The 20,737-nt window shown below is 34.3% G+C and overlaps 1 protein-coding gene across 1 annotated transcript in view; it reads left to right on the top strand.

Annotated features, from left to right (window-relative positions):
- The window catches only part of LOC129960758 (dnaJ homolog subfamily C member 10-like), a 68,228-nt gene extending 53,429 nt beyond the window's left edge, over positions 1–14,799 (top strand). The window contains exons 16-18 of the mRNA XM_056074370.1: positions 1,377–1,505; positions 2,840–2,923; positions 14,541–14,799. Of these exons, the coding sequence (XP_055930345.1) occupies positions 1,377–1,505; positions 2,840–2,923; positions 14,541–14,567 (240 nt within the window). The 3' untranslated portion in view covers positions 14,568–14,799. The remainder of the gene's footprint in view (positions 1–1,376; positions 1,506–2,839; positions 2,924–14,540) is intronic.
- Positions 14,800–20,737: the final 5,938 nt, after the last annotated feature.

Here is a 20,737-nt window from a genome sequence, read left to right as displayed (position 1 = left end):
TTGTGCAGAAAGTTTTGTGAAATCTATTTTCCAATATATCTAATAAAGTGATGGGAAAAAATTACTTCTTTTTTAAAACGTTGGTTCAATGAATTGTGAATACGTGTATATAATTAATCAAAAGTACGGGCTGAAATAAAGTAAAATAATAAAATATATGATTAGATTAAATGATAACTTAGTCTTTGGTATCGCTTTATCTTTTAAGGATACATATTGTTTTATTTATAATTCCTTCCAGAGAGAAGAAGAATATTTTTGCAACTGATTTAAATTTTCCTTTGGTGAAAACTTTATCATGAAAAGTCATTTCAGTCATTGTTTCGAATCATTTAAAAAGAAGAAAAGAGAAAAACAAAACAAAGGCTGTGATTGGAAAATTGAGATGATAAAAATTTTGAGATTATAAGAATATGAAAACCGATCTTCATACCAGTGCGGTTCATATTCATTTAAAGAAGTATAATAATTTAAAGAAGTATATTAGCTCATATCATGCAATTTCCTTCCTTTATGAGCAAATGAAAACATCATCTTAGAACTGTGCGTGATCATTAGATTAATAAAAAAGAAAAAAAAATTCCTAACGGTTGATTTACATGCATTCAAAAATGTGCCTTTCACTTTTCAGTAGTCCGAAATTCTTATTTTCAGTCCAAAAGGCTGAAATTTTTTACATTTGTGTCAAATTTGTGGTAATTGTTGTATATTCTATTTATGTTTAGTTGAATGCCAGTAAGATTACAAGAGAGTGCAGAATTTTTTATGCTTCGACATTTAATTTTGAAGTGCAGATCCGAGAATTTCCCCAATAAATATTTTTCTCTAAATATAATGATTTTGAAAAAATAAGTATGATAAAAAATGAATTGTATATTTCAATTTTATTTTATAAACATTTTTTTTCATAATAGTATTAAAGCAAAACATTTTCAAAAATGGAATAATAAGTCACTGGAGAGATGAGAGATAATTGGCTTAGTATCTGTTTGCCATGTGTTGTGTTGTAAAAAGTTGAAAACATGTGTAAAACATTTATGTATTAGCATTATAGTGAACTAACATTATGTTTTAATATTTAAAAAAATGAGCATATCTAAAATTCTAGAATGAATTTTGATGACTTTAGAATTGTTTTTGACGACCTTGGCTGCTTTTGTTTCCTTCAAACTTGATATAAGAGCTTGTTGTGATAAATTTCACCTATTATTGCTATTTTATTTGTGATGAATTATTGAACATTTTCATGTTAGATTTTTTGCATTATATTTTAGTGAAAAGATCATTTAGTGCTTAAAATATATTTGAATATTCATTGTAAAGTGAATTTTTATTATTGCAAGTTTATGTGTTACCATTGATTTATTTAATTTTAGGCTTTTGAAGGCAAAGTTAAAACTGGTAAAGTTAATTGTGAAGAATTTCCCAGACTTTGCCAATTAGCTTCAGTCCGTGCATATCCAACTGTTAAGTTTTATGGTGGAAGGAAAAGTGATCAACCTCAGGTAAAAATGAAATTTCACTTTTCTTCAATATCTAATTTTCAAAGAGTATGTTTTGTAATTTTTTGACCATTTCATTATCAATGTAATTTGCTCTCTCCCATATTGAGAGCTGTTGACATGAACCTTCTTTATTGTTAAATTACATCACATCTTTCAATTTTAATTTTCTTTTGTGTATTTTAATCATTTTTGAATAAAACTTGATCATTTTGTTTATTTTGAAACGTTCTATGGTAAAGTGAAATTAATTTCGGACTTTTTTCTGAATTGTTTTGTTGTTGTAAATTTCTTAAGAATGTTCTTAAAATTCGTCTATGAAATAATTTAACAAGTGGCAATATCTTACTATAAATATAATCCAATTAAATTCTTACCGTTTTAGGTTAAATTGCTGTTCTATTAATTCAGAAACTTTATTCTAAACTATCTAATAATAAAATAATACAAGTAGGTGAATAAAAACACTAACTGAATCATGGAAATTTTTAATGGGATTATCTATTGGAAAATTAAGGCTTTTGGTTATTTATTTTATGTTTCAAAACTTCATCTAAATTTTTAATGAACAAAAGTAATTATGATTTTAATTATTTCTTTTTAAATTTTTTAAGTAATTTGTTTTGGAATATATGTATGAATATTCCATATATTATTCACGAATCTTGTTTTCTTTCTGATATTTCATGCACGCATTTAATTCTTCTTTAAAAGCCTAATTTATAAAAGCGTTATATGCAGGAAGGCAGCATTTTTGAATTTGCTGAATGCGAAATGAATTTTTATATGAAAATTCTCTTTTTTTCTATTCTCCTTCAAACAGCATATATGAATTAACATTTGTAAAACTGATAATGTTATTAAAAAAGAGTAGCTTTAAATTGAAATAGGAAGGTTAGAACTGCATTATTTTATTTATATAAAAGTGATTGTTAATTGTATTGATAACATATAATAATTGTTACTACAGTAAGTAAATAAAAGAACACATTATTTTAAATATAAATTATTACTTCCTTACATAAACAGCATTTTCCATTCTGTTAGTTTTTTAGGGCCACGATGGCAGTTGGTAAGGTCTAGGGTTCGAAACCCGATTCCACCGAAGATTCACCGTGTAAAAGGTTCAAGGCCTATTAGTATCGAGCAGCAGTTTACTGGTGGGGGGGGATACAAATTGAGTTGTTGTGCTTCTCATTTGACTACGGTTCAAAATTAGGAAATCCGTTATAAAATAATCCTTGTGAGGCTTAAAAATGGGATATAATCATAACTAAATTGTTATTTTTTAAATCTCTGAATTTTTTATTTTATTTTATATAATTTTTTTGTTTCAGGACCCTATAGGATTGGAAATACATACTCTTACTTTTAATGCAATACTTTCATTTTTAAAAGACACTTTAACTACAGAATTCCAGGTAAGATCACATTATTTTAAAATTTTTTACTCATTATTATTATTATTGCCTTAATGGTCATATTTTTATCTGATAATTTTTAAATAATAAATTCATATTAAATAAGCTTCAAAATGGCAATTTAATTTCTAGTATAAAGTACATTATTATAGCGAGATTAAATGTATTGCAAATTATACATTTCAGTGAGATATAATACTGATATTCAATTAAATGTTTCCAATTCAAGTAGGTAATACCCAATTTTGTGAGAAAAAAAGAACCAATTGAATAGATTTGTTCTTTGACATTTTCTTGTCATTTACCATGTTTGTCACTTCATTGCCACATCTACTATGTTTCTTTCTGTTCTATTAAGTGGTAACACTCTGAAAACAATTGTGCTGTTTGCTCTTCGCAATCCACCCATATATTAACTTTATTTACTAGAATGTAATAAATCAGAAATGGCTTATGATAAATTACATAATTATATGTATATAACAGTTTCAATTTATATATGTAGTATAATTTTGAAAGTTATGTGGCTTAAAGGAAGAAAATGTTTTAATGAACTTCAATTTATTTTGCCACAGGAGACATAATTTTTACGCAGGAACAAAGGCACACATTCGCACCAGAAGACGAGATTGAAAGTGACAGAATTTTTCCCTTTAGTGGTTTTATTATGAGATTTCGATGACGATTTGATACTTGTAGGCGTAGGAAAGGGAATCTTGGGTATCTTTGAAATAATTGTGTAGGCATCAGAGATTTTTATCCCTTCGCTCGTAGCGTGGAAAATAAAGAAAAAAGATATTTTTAAAACGTGTGTGGTAATAATAGAATAAAAGAAGTGGGATTTGAATCAGGAAATAGGAGAAATTTTTAGAATAAAATAGTATGGACTAATTTAAGATTTAAAAAAGGAAATTCATTAGGATAGAATCAAATTAAAAGATATCATTACATATATATTCTTAGACATATCATTACGTATATATTATTAGAATTGTTTGATTCATTTATATCTAAAAGTAGATGACATTGTAGATTTAACTTTTTGGTAGATTCCTATAGGAAAAGTACCTATTGCAATGATTCTCATGACAAGACTTCTTGAAAATTTCTTCAGTTCTTCACAGATCATGATCCCTGGATCCCAAAACCGCCCTTCGTTCAAAAGTTTATATATTATCAATTATATATATATATATAATATGCGTGTAACGTTTTGCCCATATTTATCTTGTAAGCAGGATAACTAGAGTAATTTCGTTTGGAGGAATATGTTGATAGAAATGTAAAAATCTTGGACTTCATAAATGACCCATCTAGCTCAAAGGGGTTGGAAATAGTGGGAAGTTGAAATTTTCATTTCGTTATAACTTTCTTAATATTGAAGGTAGAAAAATAAATCCATTTTGCCAAATTAGTGCCTCATTAAGACGAACAACTTTTGCACTGAAGGCTTTTCGATAACTGCAATATCTTAGAAGTTAGGAGCTGAAAAGTGATTTTTCAAGTCTTAATTTTGACTGTTTTTAACATTAACAATTTATGCTACTAAACAGTAACTTAAATGTAAAGGAATCTACCTTTGTTTTCCATCTTGCCAAGAAGATTTTTTAAATATTTGTCATTAAAAATACATTTTTATTTTACATTATAAATGTCATTCATTGACAACGGTTGCTTACAACATTTTGAATACTTATGAGGGAAAAATCTATCAATGTTATCTCACTGATTTTCATCTCTTGTATTTGCTATTACTTGGAATTCAAAAAGTGTAATTTTTGAGGCGTTCTTTGAAGATAATTTTGGAAAACATCGAGTTTAAAAAATCCTGTATTTGTTCATTTGGTTCGGTTCATTTGTTCATTTGGGTCGGCTCTGAATCTTATTCTAAAATCCGATATATAATGAGTACGCTCGTTATTAATACTAAATAATTAATTTTTGTGGAAAAATATCAGGTTTATTTTTTAAAACAATTTATCGTGTAAAAAATGTTGGCTATGTTGAGATTTAGTTGAAATAGTTGCCCATCCTAAGGCCCTAAAGCGCGAGTCACACTGTCAGCCTCACGATAGAAAAAGACCCACAGTCATGCCTATAATTGGATGAAATCGTTGGAAAAGCAGCATTGTCATTACATGATTCTTTAAGGGAGAGGTTATGAAAATAACGCTGATTTTTCTTATCAAAATTGACTATACGGTATTAGTAATTTGTTTAATCATTCCACTTTTTTTTGAAGAAAAATTATGTAGGTGAAACGTACAGATCATAGTATAAATACATTTAAATTTTCCAAACTCGATTTTCTTTGCTATTGTCTGCAACATGCGACTCATATTCGACTCATGACTTTCATAGACGATGAAAATGAATAGAATCGACGAGGGAAAGTAGAAACTCCTCTTGTTAAATACGCCACTAGTATTTTACCAAGGCGTTCATTATTATTCTGTTATATGAAGAATTTCTATGAATTTAAAAAAACCAAAGTATAAATAAATGCCCAAGATTTGTGTTGCATATTTTTGTCTGATAGGTCATCGTTTTTATTTTTTAATGTAGTAATGTAAAATTTTAATTACAATAGACCAAGAAGTGACTATTTATGAGCAGTATTGCATTTAAATCCAATATTTATTTGTATACAATCATTAAAGTAATTCCAAATTATTCAGATAAGCGTTTTTTGTGCTATAGTCTTGAAAGAAATTGCAGCCATCGTTTAAAAAAAAAAAAAAAAAAAAAAAAGATGTTCTGGGAATGGATTTCCCATTGGAATTGAAATTAAAGAATTTCGTTGGCAACAATTTAAAATAGTTAAACCAGTGTTCTTTACCGATAGGCGTAGGAAAAACGTACACAACTAAGATGTGTTTTTATGTTTAAATTTAAGCTGGTAGGAAATAAGTCTATGAACGAGGTCAAAATGTAATTATTATATATAATATGCAGCATAATAATAACAGATCACAATTGTAATTCTTTTTTCTGTATCCGGTTGGAAGCTGTTAATAATTTTAGACAATCTGAATATTATTTAACATTAAAATTGTCTGTGATTTTATTCAATTTCAGTTTCACGTTAGACTTTAAACAAAAGTAACTATTGTACTGAATGTCTTTTTTTTTATGTGATAACTTTGGAAATGTTTGCTAATGACATTCACAATGTATACATATGATTACGATTTGGGAGAGATTTTACTGTCAAAATTTATTAGGCTTATTAAATTATTACAATTATTAAAGTTCCCTTTTCACCTGTATTTCCAGCTAGTCCTCCAAAATGGCTGGCGCCACCTTTCCGCCTAGGCTTGAGCTGTCGTTTTAGTAAATCGTGCAGCTCAATCATGATCATTTTGTAGAAATAAATTCAACAAACAGTCTTATTCTATGTAGATTATTATATTCTTTACATATTCGTCCATATTTACATACATGGATTAAAATAGTAAGCATGAAAATAAAATCCATTGGTCCATGGCGAACGAAGCTACCCACGCTCTCTTCCTCGTGGGCTTATCTTTTTGGTCTATTTCCTGTTCGCCCCTCTCTTGGTTACTTCCCCTCGGATACCAAGTAATCTTTCCCCTTATGTCGTCGTTGGGAGTAGAGGAGCGGGCCTTATACGCTCCCCTCCACCCAATTGGAGAAGCGCATTGTCACCTTAGAGACAATGTTGCGACTTGAGAATTAGGACGGGTTGCTTCTCACTGGACCATCATCTCTCACAGCAAAAGGTTGATCGTAAAATAAAAACAAAGTTCCAAGCAGTATTTAGTCGCTAACAACTAGGAAAGAAGTAGGAAAGAGGTGGGAGAGCAACTAATATGCAATTCCTAAAGAGAAAGAAATAACGAAATAACACATATACATATTCAAAATAGAAATACAAAACAATATGTTAAAAAAATATGCATAAAAATAGTGATAAAAGTAAAAGAAAAGATAGACAAATGCTTTCGTTCATTTCCTAAAAGATTTTTGTTTTTTCTTAGTGCTACAATGGCAATCTGAATAGAGAGTCTGCATTTCAATGCTTATTTCCCTTTCGTTAGGATTTTCTAGATAACTCTCAATGGATTTGGAAATACTTAAAGGGATTCTTCTTTTTCCTGTCCAAAAGTCTTTCAGACAAGGGCCCTCTGAATAACCTTCCATAAACCATTTGAAATGATTACAGTCCTGTTGTATTGTGCGGCAATTCCCTATACGCGAATAACAAATATGGCAGATATATGACCCAATCTTTTCCATTTTCCTGGATATTTTTGCTGAGCATTTCCTTTAGGTGTTTATTCCATCGCTCAACTGCACCCATGCTTTCCCGATGCCTAGGAGTAGCAAACCTTGGTACGGTGCCAATCACTTTCAGGAATTCTTTATCTAAACTCGATGTAAAGTTAATACCTTGATCAGTGCAAACGACTTCGGGGAATCGTGTAGCTGTAAAAATACATCACATGTTTTTTTCGCAGTAATATTTCTTATCGGAATAGCTTTTGCCCAACATGTACACATGCCCACAGCGCAAATGATGAACTTGTGCCCTCTCCTGAACGGAGGCTCCAGTGGATCTATGCAATCAACGCTCCTGACTTCAAACGGATTCTCTGGTCTGATGATAGGTTGTATTGTGGAATCCTGTCTCTGTATGTAATTGTCCTCCTAACTTGACACTGTTTGCAAGACTAGCAAAATTCCCTGACATCTTTCTTTATTCTTGGCCAGTAGAATGAGTACTTTATTCTTTGCTTTGTCTTTCTCTCCCTCAGATGACTTCTCAATAGTAATTCATGTGCTGCCTTGAGCACACACTTCCGCTTACATTCTGGCAATACCACCTATTGTACTTTTTCTCCACATATCCATTCATAGTACAATAAGATGCCATCTTCAAATGAATAACCGTTCTGTTGATAATTACGAAATGCTCATACCATCTTCAGAGAGTCGTCTTCCTTTTGTCTTTGATGGTGCACAAGTAGCAGGAACATTGCCATGCTTCCCATCATTAATTTTAACATATAATAACTAATGAGGCGAGTTCCTCTTCTCCAAAATAGTTTTTATGCTGTCTTCTCCTTCTTTAGAGCAAGCATCAATTATATCATGTCTGATGACGGTGATTTCAGCACCTACGATACCTTCAAAGGTATTGTCTTCTACCTTCACTGATATTTTCTGTAGAGGGCTGATTCATGTTATTTCTTTTTCTGGTACCTTTAACTGTGCTGTGAGAATCGTATCTTCATTCGTCCGATTTTCAGTAACATTCTCTGGAAATCTGTGATCCATCAGTCTTACTTATCGTTTCTTACAAACATCGTGTCACGCTTTTAATTCTTGAGCCATTTTTGGCAAATGATGAATAAAAACTCACAACTTAAAGAACATAGTGTCGACATGGCGATATAGCTTACACTAAGTATGCCGTATACACGAAGGAGAGCTGAGTCTTTAGCCACGTCGACTCCTTCCTGCTGAGATTTGTAAGTTATGAAGCACCCGCCTCGCGTAGCGAGGCTATCTCCTTCCTTGCAAAAATTGGGCTTGATGTCTGAGTGTTGCCTTTAACTGGTGACTTCTTGGATCCAAATGCAACTCCTTCCTGCTTCTGGTGTGGTATTGCTTTTATATTCCTTTTGCCGCTACCACAACGCCACCTAGCGGTAGCGTCGCTGCACAGTTTGAGCTCCTGTTGCCAACGTCACAGGTAGCCGCCCCCCACCAGCGACTGCGAGATTTTAACTGTACTTAGGGTTAAATTTCATCCTTCGACCAAAGCGAGTCACTGTCCTTTGATCATCAGCCTGCGCTCTAGATCTTCCTGCTGGTAGTTTTCGGTTGATGTTTTTTACTGGGACTGTTTAGATGAAGTATTTCTGCTCACAACAGCTGGACTGTCTTTTGTCATTGCGGCTAACAACTTTAAAAGGGCCCTCGTATGGAGGCTCCAAGCTTTTTCTAATATTGTCCAACCGCAGAAAGACATGTATTCACGCAGTTAGTTCCTTATTCACAAAAACTGCATGTCGCCCATGATGTTGGGTTGTCAGAGGTGAAAGCTGTTGCATTGCTTCCCTGAACCTTCCCACAAAGGTAGCTGGATCAGGGCTGTTTTCTAGAGAGCAGAGAAATTCACCAGGAAGGCGTATGGGAATTCAATAAACAAATTCTGTAGTTGTTGCATTCAGATCTTTCTTCCATGCAGCAAAAAAACCCAACAGTATCGTGGGCAGCACAGTAGTCCACCGAGCACTGCCATGAGCCATTATTAGCCGCTTTCAGCTGTCGATAGAATCGCTCGGCTTGCCCATTTGCAGCCGGATGGTAAGGAGTTGTGCGGTGCCTTGCGATACCCAAAACCTTCATTAGGGCATCAAAAAGGGACGACTCAAACTATGTTCCCTGGTCAGTTGTCAACCTGAGGGGTGTACCAAACCTTGAGATCCAACCAGGATAGAAAGTTCCTGCTACAGTTTCTGCGGACATCTCTGCTGGCGGAAATGCCTCTGGCCACTTAGAAAACCGATCTACACAGGTAATACAGTAACGAAAACCCTCTGATGGAGAAAGGGGTCCCACTATGTCACTATGCACATGCTCAAAGCGGGAACTGAGAGGAACAAAATTCCCAACCTTATTTCTTGTATGCTGAGACACCTTTGCTCGTTGACATTGCAAACACGTGCGAGCCCACAGCGTAACATCCTGCCTCATTGATGGCCACACATATCGCTTTAGGGATGCTCTTACTCCTGGGTGTGAAAGCGAGTGTCGATTGTTAAAAATTTCTCGTCTGAAACACTCGGGCACAAATGGATGAATGCGCTCGCCTGAAACATCGCAGTGGAGGATGACTGGAGGTTGTAGCCTGAGAGTAGTTGAAGAAGCGTCAGCCAATATGTCTTGCAACTGGACGTCTTACTGTAGCTCTTCTGCCATTTTTTAGAAATCAACAGCAGCTAGTGTATTAATTGTTGAGATATGTACCCGAGATAAAGCATCAGCCACTACATTTTCGAACCCTTTCATACAGCGAATATCTGTTGTAAACTGACCGATCAGATCCGTCGTGTTTGCCGTGGTGAACATTTATCATCTTTCTGCTTGAATGCATACACCAGAGTTTTGTGATCGGTGAACAGCGTAAAACTCCGTCCCTCTACAACATGCCTGAAGTATTTAATTGTCATGTAAGCAGCTAGCAGCTCCCTATCATATGCACTGTAACTGCGTTGTGCCGGAGATAGTCTTTGAGAAAAAGGCTAAAGGGTACCATCCTGTAGATACGTGCTGTTGAAGAGCAGCATCAACCGAAGTGTCTGATGTATCTACCACAGTTGCAAGTGGTGCATCTGCTGCTGGGTGGCCCAGTATTGTGGCCTCCGCTTGCGCGCTTCCTTTTTGCGCTTCTCAAATGCTGCAAGAGCCTCTTCTGACCAATTGATGGCTGTTCTATCATTTTACTTCGCCTCCTTAAGATAGGCATTCAATGCTGCCTGTGTCCTGGCAGCGTGAGGTATAAATCTCCTATAAAAATTGCATATTGCCAGAAACCTACGAAGTTCTTTCATGGTTTCTGATTTTGGAAAGTCCAAAATAGCTGCAACTTCCTCTGGTATTGGAGAAATGCCCTCTGTTGACACAATATGCCTCTACCAGTACGCATTTTGAAACACTGAGAATCACACCATACACTTCAAATCGCTCAAACACCAGTTTAAGATGTTGCAGATGTTGGTCCTCATTCTCCGATGAAACTAGAACATCACCGAAGTATGGTACACAAAACTCCATACCTCTCAAGACATGGTGGATGAATCTCTGGAATGTAGAAGCCGCATTTGACAGACCAAATGGCATATAGGGGAACTCGAAAAGTCCAAACGGTGTAGCATCAGCCGTTTTAGGAATGTCCTCCTCCTGTACTGGGATTTAGTAGTAGGCTTTTGCCAAATCTAGAGTTGAAAAAAAAAAAAATTTTTTTTTTCTCTCCCTTCCAGCACCTGCAAACAGTCCTGGATGTGGGGGACTGGATACCGATCTTGAATAGTAACACCATTTAGCTTCCTGTAATTCCCGCAAGGGCGCAATCTCCATTCTTTTTAGGTACCATGTTAAGTGGTGATGCCCAGCAGTTACTTGACGGCCTGCATTGTGAGAGCGATAATAAACGGCCACCGGAACACTCTGCGTGGGCTCAGGTCAAGCGATAATAGCTGCTGACCGAAAGTCGCAATGATGGTTCCATTTGCCGTGAACAGCTGGAGCGAAACCGACCGGCAATGTTTTGGTGCCGTTGAGCAAGGAATGACTGAGACGTCGGCGTCGGTATCAATCAAATATCTGGAGTTCGTAGATTTATTGGAAAAGATAAAATCGGTTAATCTCAGCTATGCCGCCACCCTCTGGTTCGAGTGACGGCCGTTCTAGTTTTCCGGCTGAAAGGAACATGACTTGGTACACTTCGTTGCACGTTCCTTGAAACGTCGGTGGTACCAACAGTGCTTGTGATTTCTGGAGTCTGCTGACCGAGCGGCGACGGAAACGCCCACTGGAGGTTAAACATTGACGCCGACAAAGACGGGCGAGACAGGCGCGACAAAATATCTATAAGCATGGTTTTTAGCTCCGTGTCTCCTGCTTCGACTACTTGAATCGATAGCATATTACACGCATCTGCTTTAATTCCATCCGCCATCTCAACTAACTTTTCCACTGCATCATCAGAGATAGCAAGAATCTGCTGTACGTTGGTTAGAAGACGCTGCAGGAAAAGGGATTTAAGCAAATTATCGGAAATGCGGTTCCCAGCCTTGCTTCTCATCTCCAATAAAAAAACTTGAGGGTTTGCTATCCCCGAGTTGCATTCCAGAGATAAGATATCTGAGGCGTTCTTCAGTATCGGCGTATTGCGAACACAGCCGGGCTCTGAGTGCAGTGTACGGATTCTCTGCCGGTGGTTTTGAAATAAGATCACCCACAATAGCTATTCTTCAGCCTGTAAAACGGAGACAACATGGTGAAATTTCGTAATCTCCATGATAATTCCAGCTAGCATAAACTGGCTTTCCATCTCACCGAACCAAATCTCTGGACCCTCCCGCCAGAATGGCGGTGCTTTTACAGCTACCCGAGATATGTTGCCGGAAGTTTACCTTTCCTCTTGAGACATTATATATTTCAAAAATAAGCAAAATAATTATTACGCAAGGTGTAGCAAGCACTACAAATAAGCCCTACGGCTTCAGAAAGTTCTTGCGGTGTAAAATTGGCGGATATAAACTGATTGAAGCTCACGTACTCTAAGTCCGCAGGTCACCAGTTTGGCAAATGACGAATAAAAACACACAACTTAAAGAACATAGTGTCTACACAGCGGTACAGTTTACACTAAGTATGCCGTATACACTAAGACGAGCTGAGTCTCTCGCCACGTCGACTCCTTCCTGTTTCCGGTGCGGTATTGCTTTTATATTACTTCTGCGGCTACCACAACGCCACATAGCGGTAGCGTCGCTGCACAATTTGAGCTCCTGTTGCCAACGCCACACATTCTTTATCTCAGCTAACTTTGGGCACATGCTGCGATGACCCGCACTGAAAACAATGACGCCGATTGGAACGTTCTTGCTTCCAATTTCGGGAACTATTCGATCTCCTGTAATCGGCGTTTATTACATTTTTGTCATGGGCAAGAGGACTTTTCTTCTTTTTTTTTTCAAAATTTCCATTTTTTCGTTTCCTATTAGGTCCAATAAGTCCTGCTTTTGTGCTTCTCCTTAGACCGTCATAATCATCGAGGACATCAGCTAACTTTGATGACGACGAGAGTTTTGTCCGTGTGTCTACGAAATGTTCGCGGACTTCATTTCCAACTCTTTTCATTTGATCTACAACCATCTGATCCTTCAACCAGTCGAAATCCCTTACGTTAACTCCATCCAACCATTCCTCCAAGAAACTTCTCAACTCAAAGGCTAGATCCCTCCACGAACTTTCCATTCTCTTTGATGTTGCACAAACCGCAATCGAAAAGTTTCTGCACTCAACTAAAATCGTTGTAAAAGTAATTCCTTAACATATTCGTAAACTTTTGATTTCTCTTTGGGTTCCCTTGCTTTTACTTGAACAACATGATATTTATCTTAGCACTAGCGTTCTGTGTATGAAATTCAAGTAGGGGGAAAAAATGCAAAATTTGAATAATGTATTGAATACATTCTGAATATTGTAACTTAAAAACAATGAAATACTTAAATTTTCGACAAGTACAAATAAAAGAACACTTTAGCTGCTATTTACTTAGCATAATTAATTATAATTTTCACATGAAGAATGCTCACTGAAAGGAAAGATTGCACTGGATAAATATTTGATTATAAAATTTTATTATATTTATAATTAAAATATATTATCGTGTTTAATCACTAATATAAATTTTAGATTTATTATTTTGCCCCTCTAATAGTTTGCGATTAAAAACATTTTCTGAATTTCTCTTACTCAGAATTTTGAGATTTTGTTTACTTTTGTGTCATTTTATTATTAAATAGTGCAGATTATTCAATCGACTGGACTGCATTTTTCTATGTCAACCATCTCTTCAGCGAACGAAGATAACGTAAAACCGAAACCAGCCGAATATATTGCGCCGTCTAGTTTTCAGCTGTCAGCCAAGTTGGCGGCAACTACCTCTTGTGAATGTACCCCAAATTGGTCGACTTAACACATCTTGACTTTTATTTATGGTGTTGCTTATATTCTTGTTGATTTCTTGCACCTTTGTCTGCAAATTCAAGAAGCCAGCTTTATGCCACAAGTAACAGACTACAAGCAAGTATTGTTAAAAGAATGCAACTAATCGTAGATGGCGAAGTTTCCTATTTTAAAGATATTTCGTTATTTAACCCTTTTTAATTTAATATTTAACAAATACATTTTTATTTTCCGATTACGTCCTTTTAATAAGCTTTGTAATTTATGCATTATTCTTGAATTGTACATCAAAAGAGTCGATCAAACAGCAATCGGAGATATGAAATAAATGTTCTACTTCAATAAACAATAAGAAATTAACCTTTTAACATCTCCGCGAGTTGTACTCATAGAAAGGTGAAACTTTAATTAAAATTTGTAATTGGAAGTTAATTTCTTGGTGCAATATTTAAGAAAATAAATACTTATTCCACTTTTCTTATACCATCTGTATAATATTTCTGTATAATTCCTTTCCGTCTGTATAATTCCTTATATTTCGGAATAAAAAAAAGGAAATATTATTCCTTATAAAAAGGAATAATATTTCTTTTTTTTTAATTCCGAAATATAAAGAATTATTTACTTGGACATCAATATTTAGTTTATAAATTTTGTAGAAGTGGAAAAATAAATGAATATAGGATTTTTGTTGTAGAATTTATATATATATATATAATATAGGAATTATCTGATTTCAATCTTAATTTTTTTTGATAATTAAAAATTGCTTTAATATGTTTTTCTCCTTTTTATCTATTGAATTATCCCTTTTTAATAACTTTATATTTTTTATACATTTTACGAACTGTATATTAATTTTTTTTTTTTTTTTTTTTTTTTTTTGCAGAGTCCCAGAGCTCGAGACGAATTGTGATATATTTTAATATTTCAAGAAGAACTAAATGTTTTATTGTATATTAATATTTACTATGTATTTTATTTTGTTGTGTGCATAGGCAGACTTATTAATGCTTATTATTGTAGTAGGCACATATTTCTTTCACAAAAGGTATTTGTATTACCTGCAAAAAATTAAAAAAAATATCAGTATAATTTTGTGTTTGAAAGTGTGTGCCTTAAAGTTTTCTTCCTTGTCTGCTTATGTATGTATTGTACAAAAAAATTTATTTATTAATAAAAGAATTTACAAATATGCTACAGTGAGTGCTCTGGTACTGAAAGAATTTGTCAGAATTATGATAAATGTATTCTTAAGCAACAATTTTATATACTTTTAATCTTGATTTTAGCGATTTCCATTAAATACCCTACACATCGGAATACATTTTTATCTATTCTGTGTTTTAATATGAGTTGCAATTTTGTAATACGAATTATTGAAAAATTTATTATGAAATACAAAAAAAATGAAATTTATATATGTTATAAGTCCGAAGTTCGGCCAGTTCGCGAATTGGCTGGCCAATTCGCATTTTGGCCAAGAGGTTTGGTCAAAGTCCGAAGTACTTGCAATTAATATTACATATTCTATTTTGGCTGGCCATTTCGTGAAGTGGCTGGGAATCCTTGGCGAAAACCCGATGTGATAAAAGTCCCCAAACCTTTGCAAAAAATTTCATATTTTTTGAAGCGATATTTCGGGAGGCAATGTGATCTGGGATCTTTAACATTAGGTCTATGGAGCAGAAAAAGATTAAAGAATCACCCTTAAAGGTAGTTGACAAATTGAGTACTTAATTTTCCTTTGTATTCATACACGATACGCAACACATTTGCTCAATATATAATTCGTCATTTTGAAGGGCACAAATCTAATCTTCTTCACGCTGTCGCGTTGTTACAGCATATACGTTCACTGAATAATTTCTATTTATGGCTTTAATATGAGAACAGAATAACACGTGATCATATTTTATATATTACAAACTTATTTTCAACTCAGAGGTGTCACTTATATTTGAACTCGTTTCTGAAACAATTGTACTTAAAAAAAAATCAGTACACAGAAGTACTCATTTTTAAATACTTCATTTTTAATAGTGTGTAAAACAATCTGCTCTTGATTTCTTTCTTCCTTCTTTGACCGATGGTCCCAAGCCACTTCGCGATTTGGTCGGCCAAAGCCCGAAATCAAGAAAAGATCGGACATTGACCGGTAAGTTTGCAGCAAAGTTGGCCAAAATGTGAATTAGCCGATTTCGGGCCTTGGCCGTAACATATAGATAAAGATATGAGAGTGAAGAACCAGCGGTGGTATTTTTAAAACTTTTATTATGCGTGAGAATTCGTTATTTAATGTATGCAATTCCTTTGTTTCTGCATGACAAGCGATATTTGCTATGAATATGTATTTAAACAACATATTCATGAAGAAATCATTTTGTGCTAGTTTGAGAATAATATTTATGGTTTTAAAGAGTAGTAGAAATTAAGTTATCAGATATGTTGCACAAAAACCAAAACAATCGGCTTTCGGATATTTAATCTGTTTATGTTAATAAGGGTTTTATGTGTGTGAATATGCGAATGAATGGCTAAAAGTGCTGAAATTTACTTTGTGATGTTCTCTGTTCCATAATTTTTTTCTTTGCTAAAAGAAAATTTTCAGAATTTTGAAATCATTAAATTGGTACTATTTAAATGAGCAAATGTTATTTTTGTGTATGGGAAAGACCATGATTACATGAGAATTAGGAAGATTAGGCCCAAGGCGATAAGACGCGTTCATAATATCACCGTAGGAATGCTCAGCATATGACCAGTGTTAAGTAATGGAATAACTAACAAATTTATAATATTTTCGGCATGAAATAGATATTTTTCTTACCCTGACGATTTAAGAAAGTGAATAAATCCCACATTCTGATAATCCTACAATATGGAAAAAAAATTTTTTGACTTCCTGTTATAGGCTTTATAAAAGACTCTAATTCTACTCTTTAAAATATTTTTTGATGAAATATCTTCAATTGTGATAAACAATTTTAAGAAAAAGGAATGATGATTAGTAAATTTTGTATCAGTTTTAAAATGCAGATTGATAAAAATGTCGGAAAATATTAACGTAATTAGTGTTAGTACAGTAAGCATTCACTTTCTTCATTTAATTAGAAAAACAAATTAAAACGTCCATGAATTTTTTTACGTTTGTTTATAATGTCGAATAAACATGAACATGTGTAAATTATTTCTTTTTAAACAGTTTCAATTTTTAAAATTAAATTATATATTAATATTAGCCTTAATATATAGTGGCATTCTCCATAATATATTACTTTGTAAAGAATAAAATATAAGACTTATAAATTAAAGACAAACATCCTTTTTTATTAAAAAAAAATATATTATTATGAAGTCAGTGTTAGAAAATACTCAGCACTGCAATGAAAATTTTCAAAACTTGTCGAGTGAAATAAAAATCCTATAATTCAGTGAGTTTGAGATAAAAACATTGAAAATATGTACGATATACTAACTGGTTGTATTTAAAAATTTAAGACAGTAAACTACATAACAAAATTTCTAGAAATTCTCAGTTTTATAAAATGTTAGAAAAGTCTGTGCTTGTAAATTGGAAGGTGTGTGTATTATGAAATAAAAATATGGAGTTAAATGTCCAATGTAAGCATTTATTGTTATTATTACTTTTAGAATAGTTCCAAAAACGCACGATTTGATTAAGCAAATTGGTTTGAATTTCATTGTGAATCTAACCAGCAAATGTGATGGCTTCTACTTTTTCGTACCATACGGCACATTTTGTGTTTAGCTTCGTAGATGATCACGTGTGCATTGACTGGATGATTTCAAATTTTAAAATATATCTACGAATTTGGTGTAAGATACACAATAAATTTAATTTATCTTGCTTGTTTAATTTGTGTTCACATACGCAAGCATTGACAGATTTGATCCAGAGTTGAGTAAGTATCTGCATACTTAGAAATAAAATCATTTGTTACACCTATCAAGCATCTAGATAGCTGCGCTTTTGAGTTTTTGTTCACGAACAGACATATAAACTTTCCATCGATGGATTTCGTGCAAAATTTGGTAGTAATTTACAATTGTTATTTAAAAGGTAGTGGCCAAATTTTATCCAACTACCATTTCGCACAAAAATTGTTTGAATGTTTGCCTTTCGCATGATTTTTTTCGAATCTAAATCAGATAATTCATTATATGCACCTCTAAAATTAGTGCGATTATCTGAGTAGATAATTCTTAGACTGTCCATTTTAGCTATAAATGGATGAAGTGCCATTAGAAAGAGCCAATAGTTATAGAAGCCAAATGTTCTAGGTGAATAGTTCAGTAAGCTGCTTTGATGAATATTACTATTCAAATTTTCAAACCAATCTTCAAGAAAAGTGGCTCCGCTAAATCGGCTTCTGTTATTCTAAACAGTTTTCACACTTCATAACCTTTCGCTAAAATAGACAGTTCTAATTGAGTTCCCACGTGATAATGTTTTCTTTTAAACATTTAGTAACTATACAAACGTTTGGTGAAAATATTTGCTACAAAAAGGCTGCTGGACATTCAGTTATGCCTGTTTAAACTCGTAAATTTCTAATTTTGTTCTTAAGAACATTAATTGAGGTTACTGATGTTAATACATTAGCAAAAGAATGGCTTTAGATGAAACTTATCAATACAGTTTTTGCATTTTCAGTTTCTGTCGGAGAAAGTTTTGAATATTTGATGACAGAATTTTACTGTAGTTGTTGATTTATCTATAAAGCCATAGAAGAGTTCGAGCATGGCCTAAGAAGTCTTGTACAACTCGAGATGTATGCGGACGAGCTTTATCTTGTTGGAAAATTGTCCCTAGAAGATCATTTAAGAAAGGTCCTGCGTGGTGTCGGAGCATGTCATCAAAATAACGTTGTCCCTTTACAGTTCCGCGCACTACAATTAGAGTGGACCTGCTGTCATGAACGGTGCCCCCAGATCCTTACACATGCTGTGTGGACACTGCATCGCACAACAACATGGGTGAAATTGTACCGTTCACCAGGGCTCCTCCACACCCATACGCGATTATCATCTGCCTTCAAAACGAAACGGTGTTCATTACTAAACGCTACTTTTGCCAATCTGTGGCATTCCACATAACTATGCTTGGGCACTATTGGAGATAGAGTCGCCGATGTTTCTATGTCAAAGGCAGTATACGAACACGGCGTTTGGATTGCAGATTCGCTTCTACAAGACATTTGGAAATGGTTTTTGGAACAAATGGTACCCTTACATCTGACTGTATCGTAGAATGCGTCACTGAGGGCTTCACGAGTGCTTGCCTCACTATCTTTTGATCCCCTCGCCTTGTCGTCTTGGTTGCTTGTGGGCCGGTACTCCGCACGTGGGTACGATCTCGTGTCCACTATTCCTAACAGGTTCTGACGGCACACCTCAAATGATCGACCTGACTAACAACATGCCGCATCGACCATGTTGCGGTTTTCATGCCAATTGTGGGGCTTCTTTCGAACTCGCTTAACTGTGAGAAATGTTTTTTTACACGTCTACCTAGCATTTTTCGCTTACTTAAGGCCTTCTCGAATCGGCATGCTAACGTCACGCTTATGAATCTTAAAATATGCACCGGTTTATGAGGGTAGACTTCCTGATTACAGGGTGTGTGGTCATGCGTATTGCCACCAAATTTGATTATTTGCATATCTGATCTGACTGCGCTTATTTGCAAAGTTCCATGATTGTATCTTTCTCCCTTGGTGCGGTATTTTCAGTGTACCTGTGTGTAAAATACAGTAGACTCCCGATTATCCGCGACTGCCACACAAAGTTTTTTTTTTTTTTTTTTTTTTTGACAGATTTTTTCAAAAAGGTGCAGTTTTACAGTTATGCTTTTGCAATTACATAATACATTACAGTATTAAAACAGTACATATGTATTAATTTTTCTGTGTATCCTTGACGCCTCTAGTAAATACAAAGCACTTTTCTGTTTTCATTAACAAAATGCATTTTAGATTAGTTTTGAGTGATATACTAAAATATTAAGCGTTAGTTAAACATTTCCTGCTGTTTATTTTACGTTTTATTGTACATAAAACGATTTTTGAAAGTTGGAATGACTATTTTCTTTTTTGCTATACCCGTTTTTAGCTTTTTTCGGATTATCCGCGATTTTTGTTATCCGCGGCGGCAGCGCCACCCAATTCCGCGGATAATCGGGAGTGTACTGTATGTGCTTTTCTCTTTATTTTCCAATCATGCATAGCGCGTGGTGCAAAGTTTACGGCCCGCGCTAGAAGCACGATATCTATATGCACGTTTTTGCTTCGATGTGAGAGAATAAGGTTGCTTTAATTTTTAGGTACTGTAGATGCATAGCCTTATTTAGTTTTTCATCAATTGTGTTACCTAGATATTTTAAAGACATTTTTTCTTTATTGTTTGCATTTCCCATTTTATTGTTGGACCCTTTATTGGTTTGGAAATGGGAAGATGTGAAGATTTTGGACGAAGATTGTTTGATTGGGCTAATCGGTGCAAGTTTTGAAAATCGAAAGGATTTGCTGAACTTTAATTTTGAGGTTTTTCCTCATGGGATGTTGATGATGAAGACGAAATCGTACGCGAAAGTCTCTCCTCCACCAAGATTTTATTCTTGACGGGATTCCAAAATACCGGATTTAAAAATGTTATATGCTGGTGTTAAAAATTAAAATTCTGGTGTTAAAAATATAAAATAACCGTGAAAAATGTTAACTGTGGCAAAAGTCTGATCACGAGGTGATTAAAAGTTTAGAGGCAACAGGAAGACTCGGACTCGAAAGACGACTCAAATATAAGGAGATACTTCTAGCTTTGGACATGTTGTTACTGCAGCATATGATTTATCAAGCTAGTCGCCGTATGGAAATGCGAATTTATTAGCCATTACAAATGAAGTCTAATACTGATTTCTACAGTAAGAAAAGTGGTGCATAATATATTGTACTACTATCCAGACAAGATACCGCGAGTACACCAGTTACTATCGGGTGACACAGAAACTAAACTAACATTCGCATTACAATTTATGGGACGAATGATTGTAGATGTAACTCTTTG

The sequence above is a fragment of the Argiope bruennichi genome, chromosome X2 (assembly GCF_947563725.1).
Source record: "Argiope bruennichi chromosome X2, qqArgBrue1.1, whole genome shotgun sequence".
NCBI classification, from domain to species: domain Eukaryota; kingdom Metazoa; phylum Arthropoda; class Arachnida; order Araneae; family Araneidae; genus Argiope; species Argiope bruennichi.
Note: the sequence above shows the minus strand (reverse complement) of the source record. Positions and strands in the feature narration are given on the sequence as shown.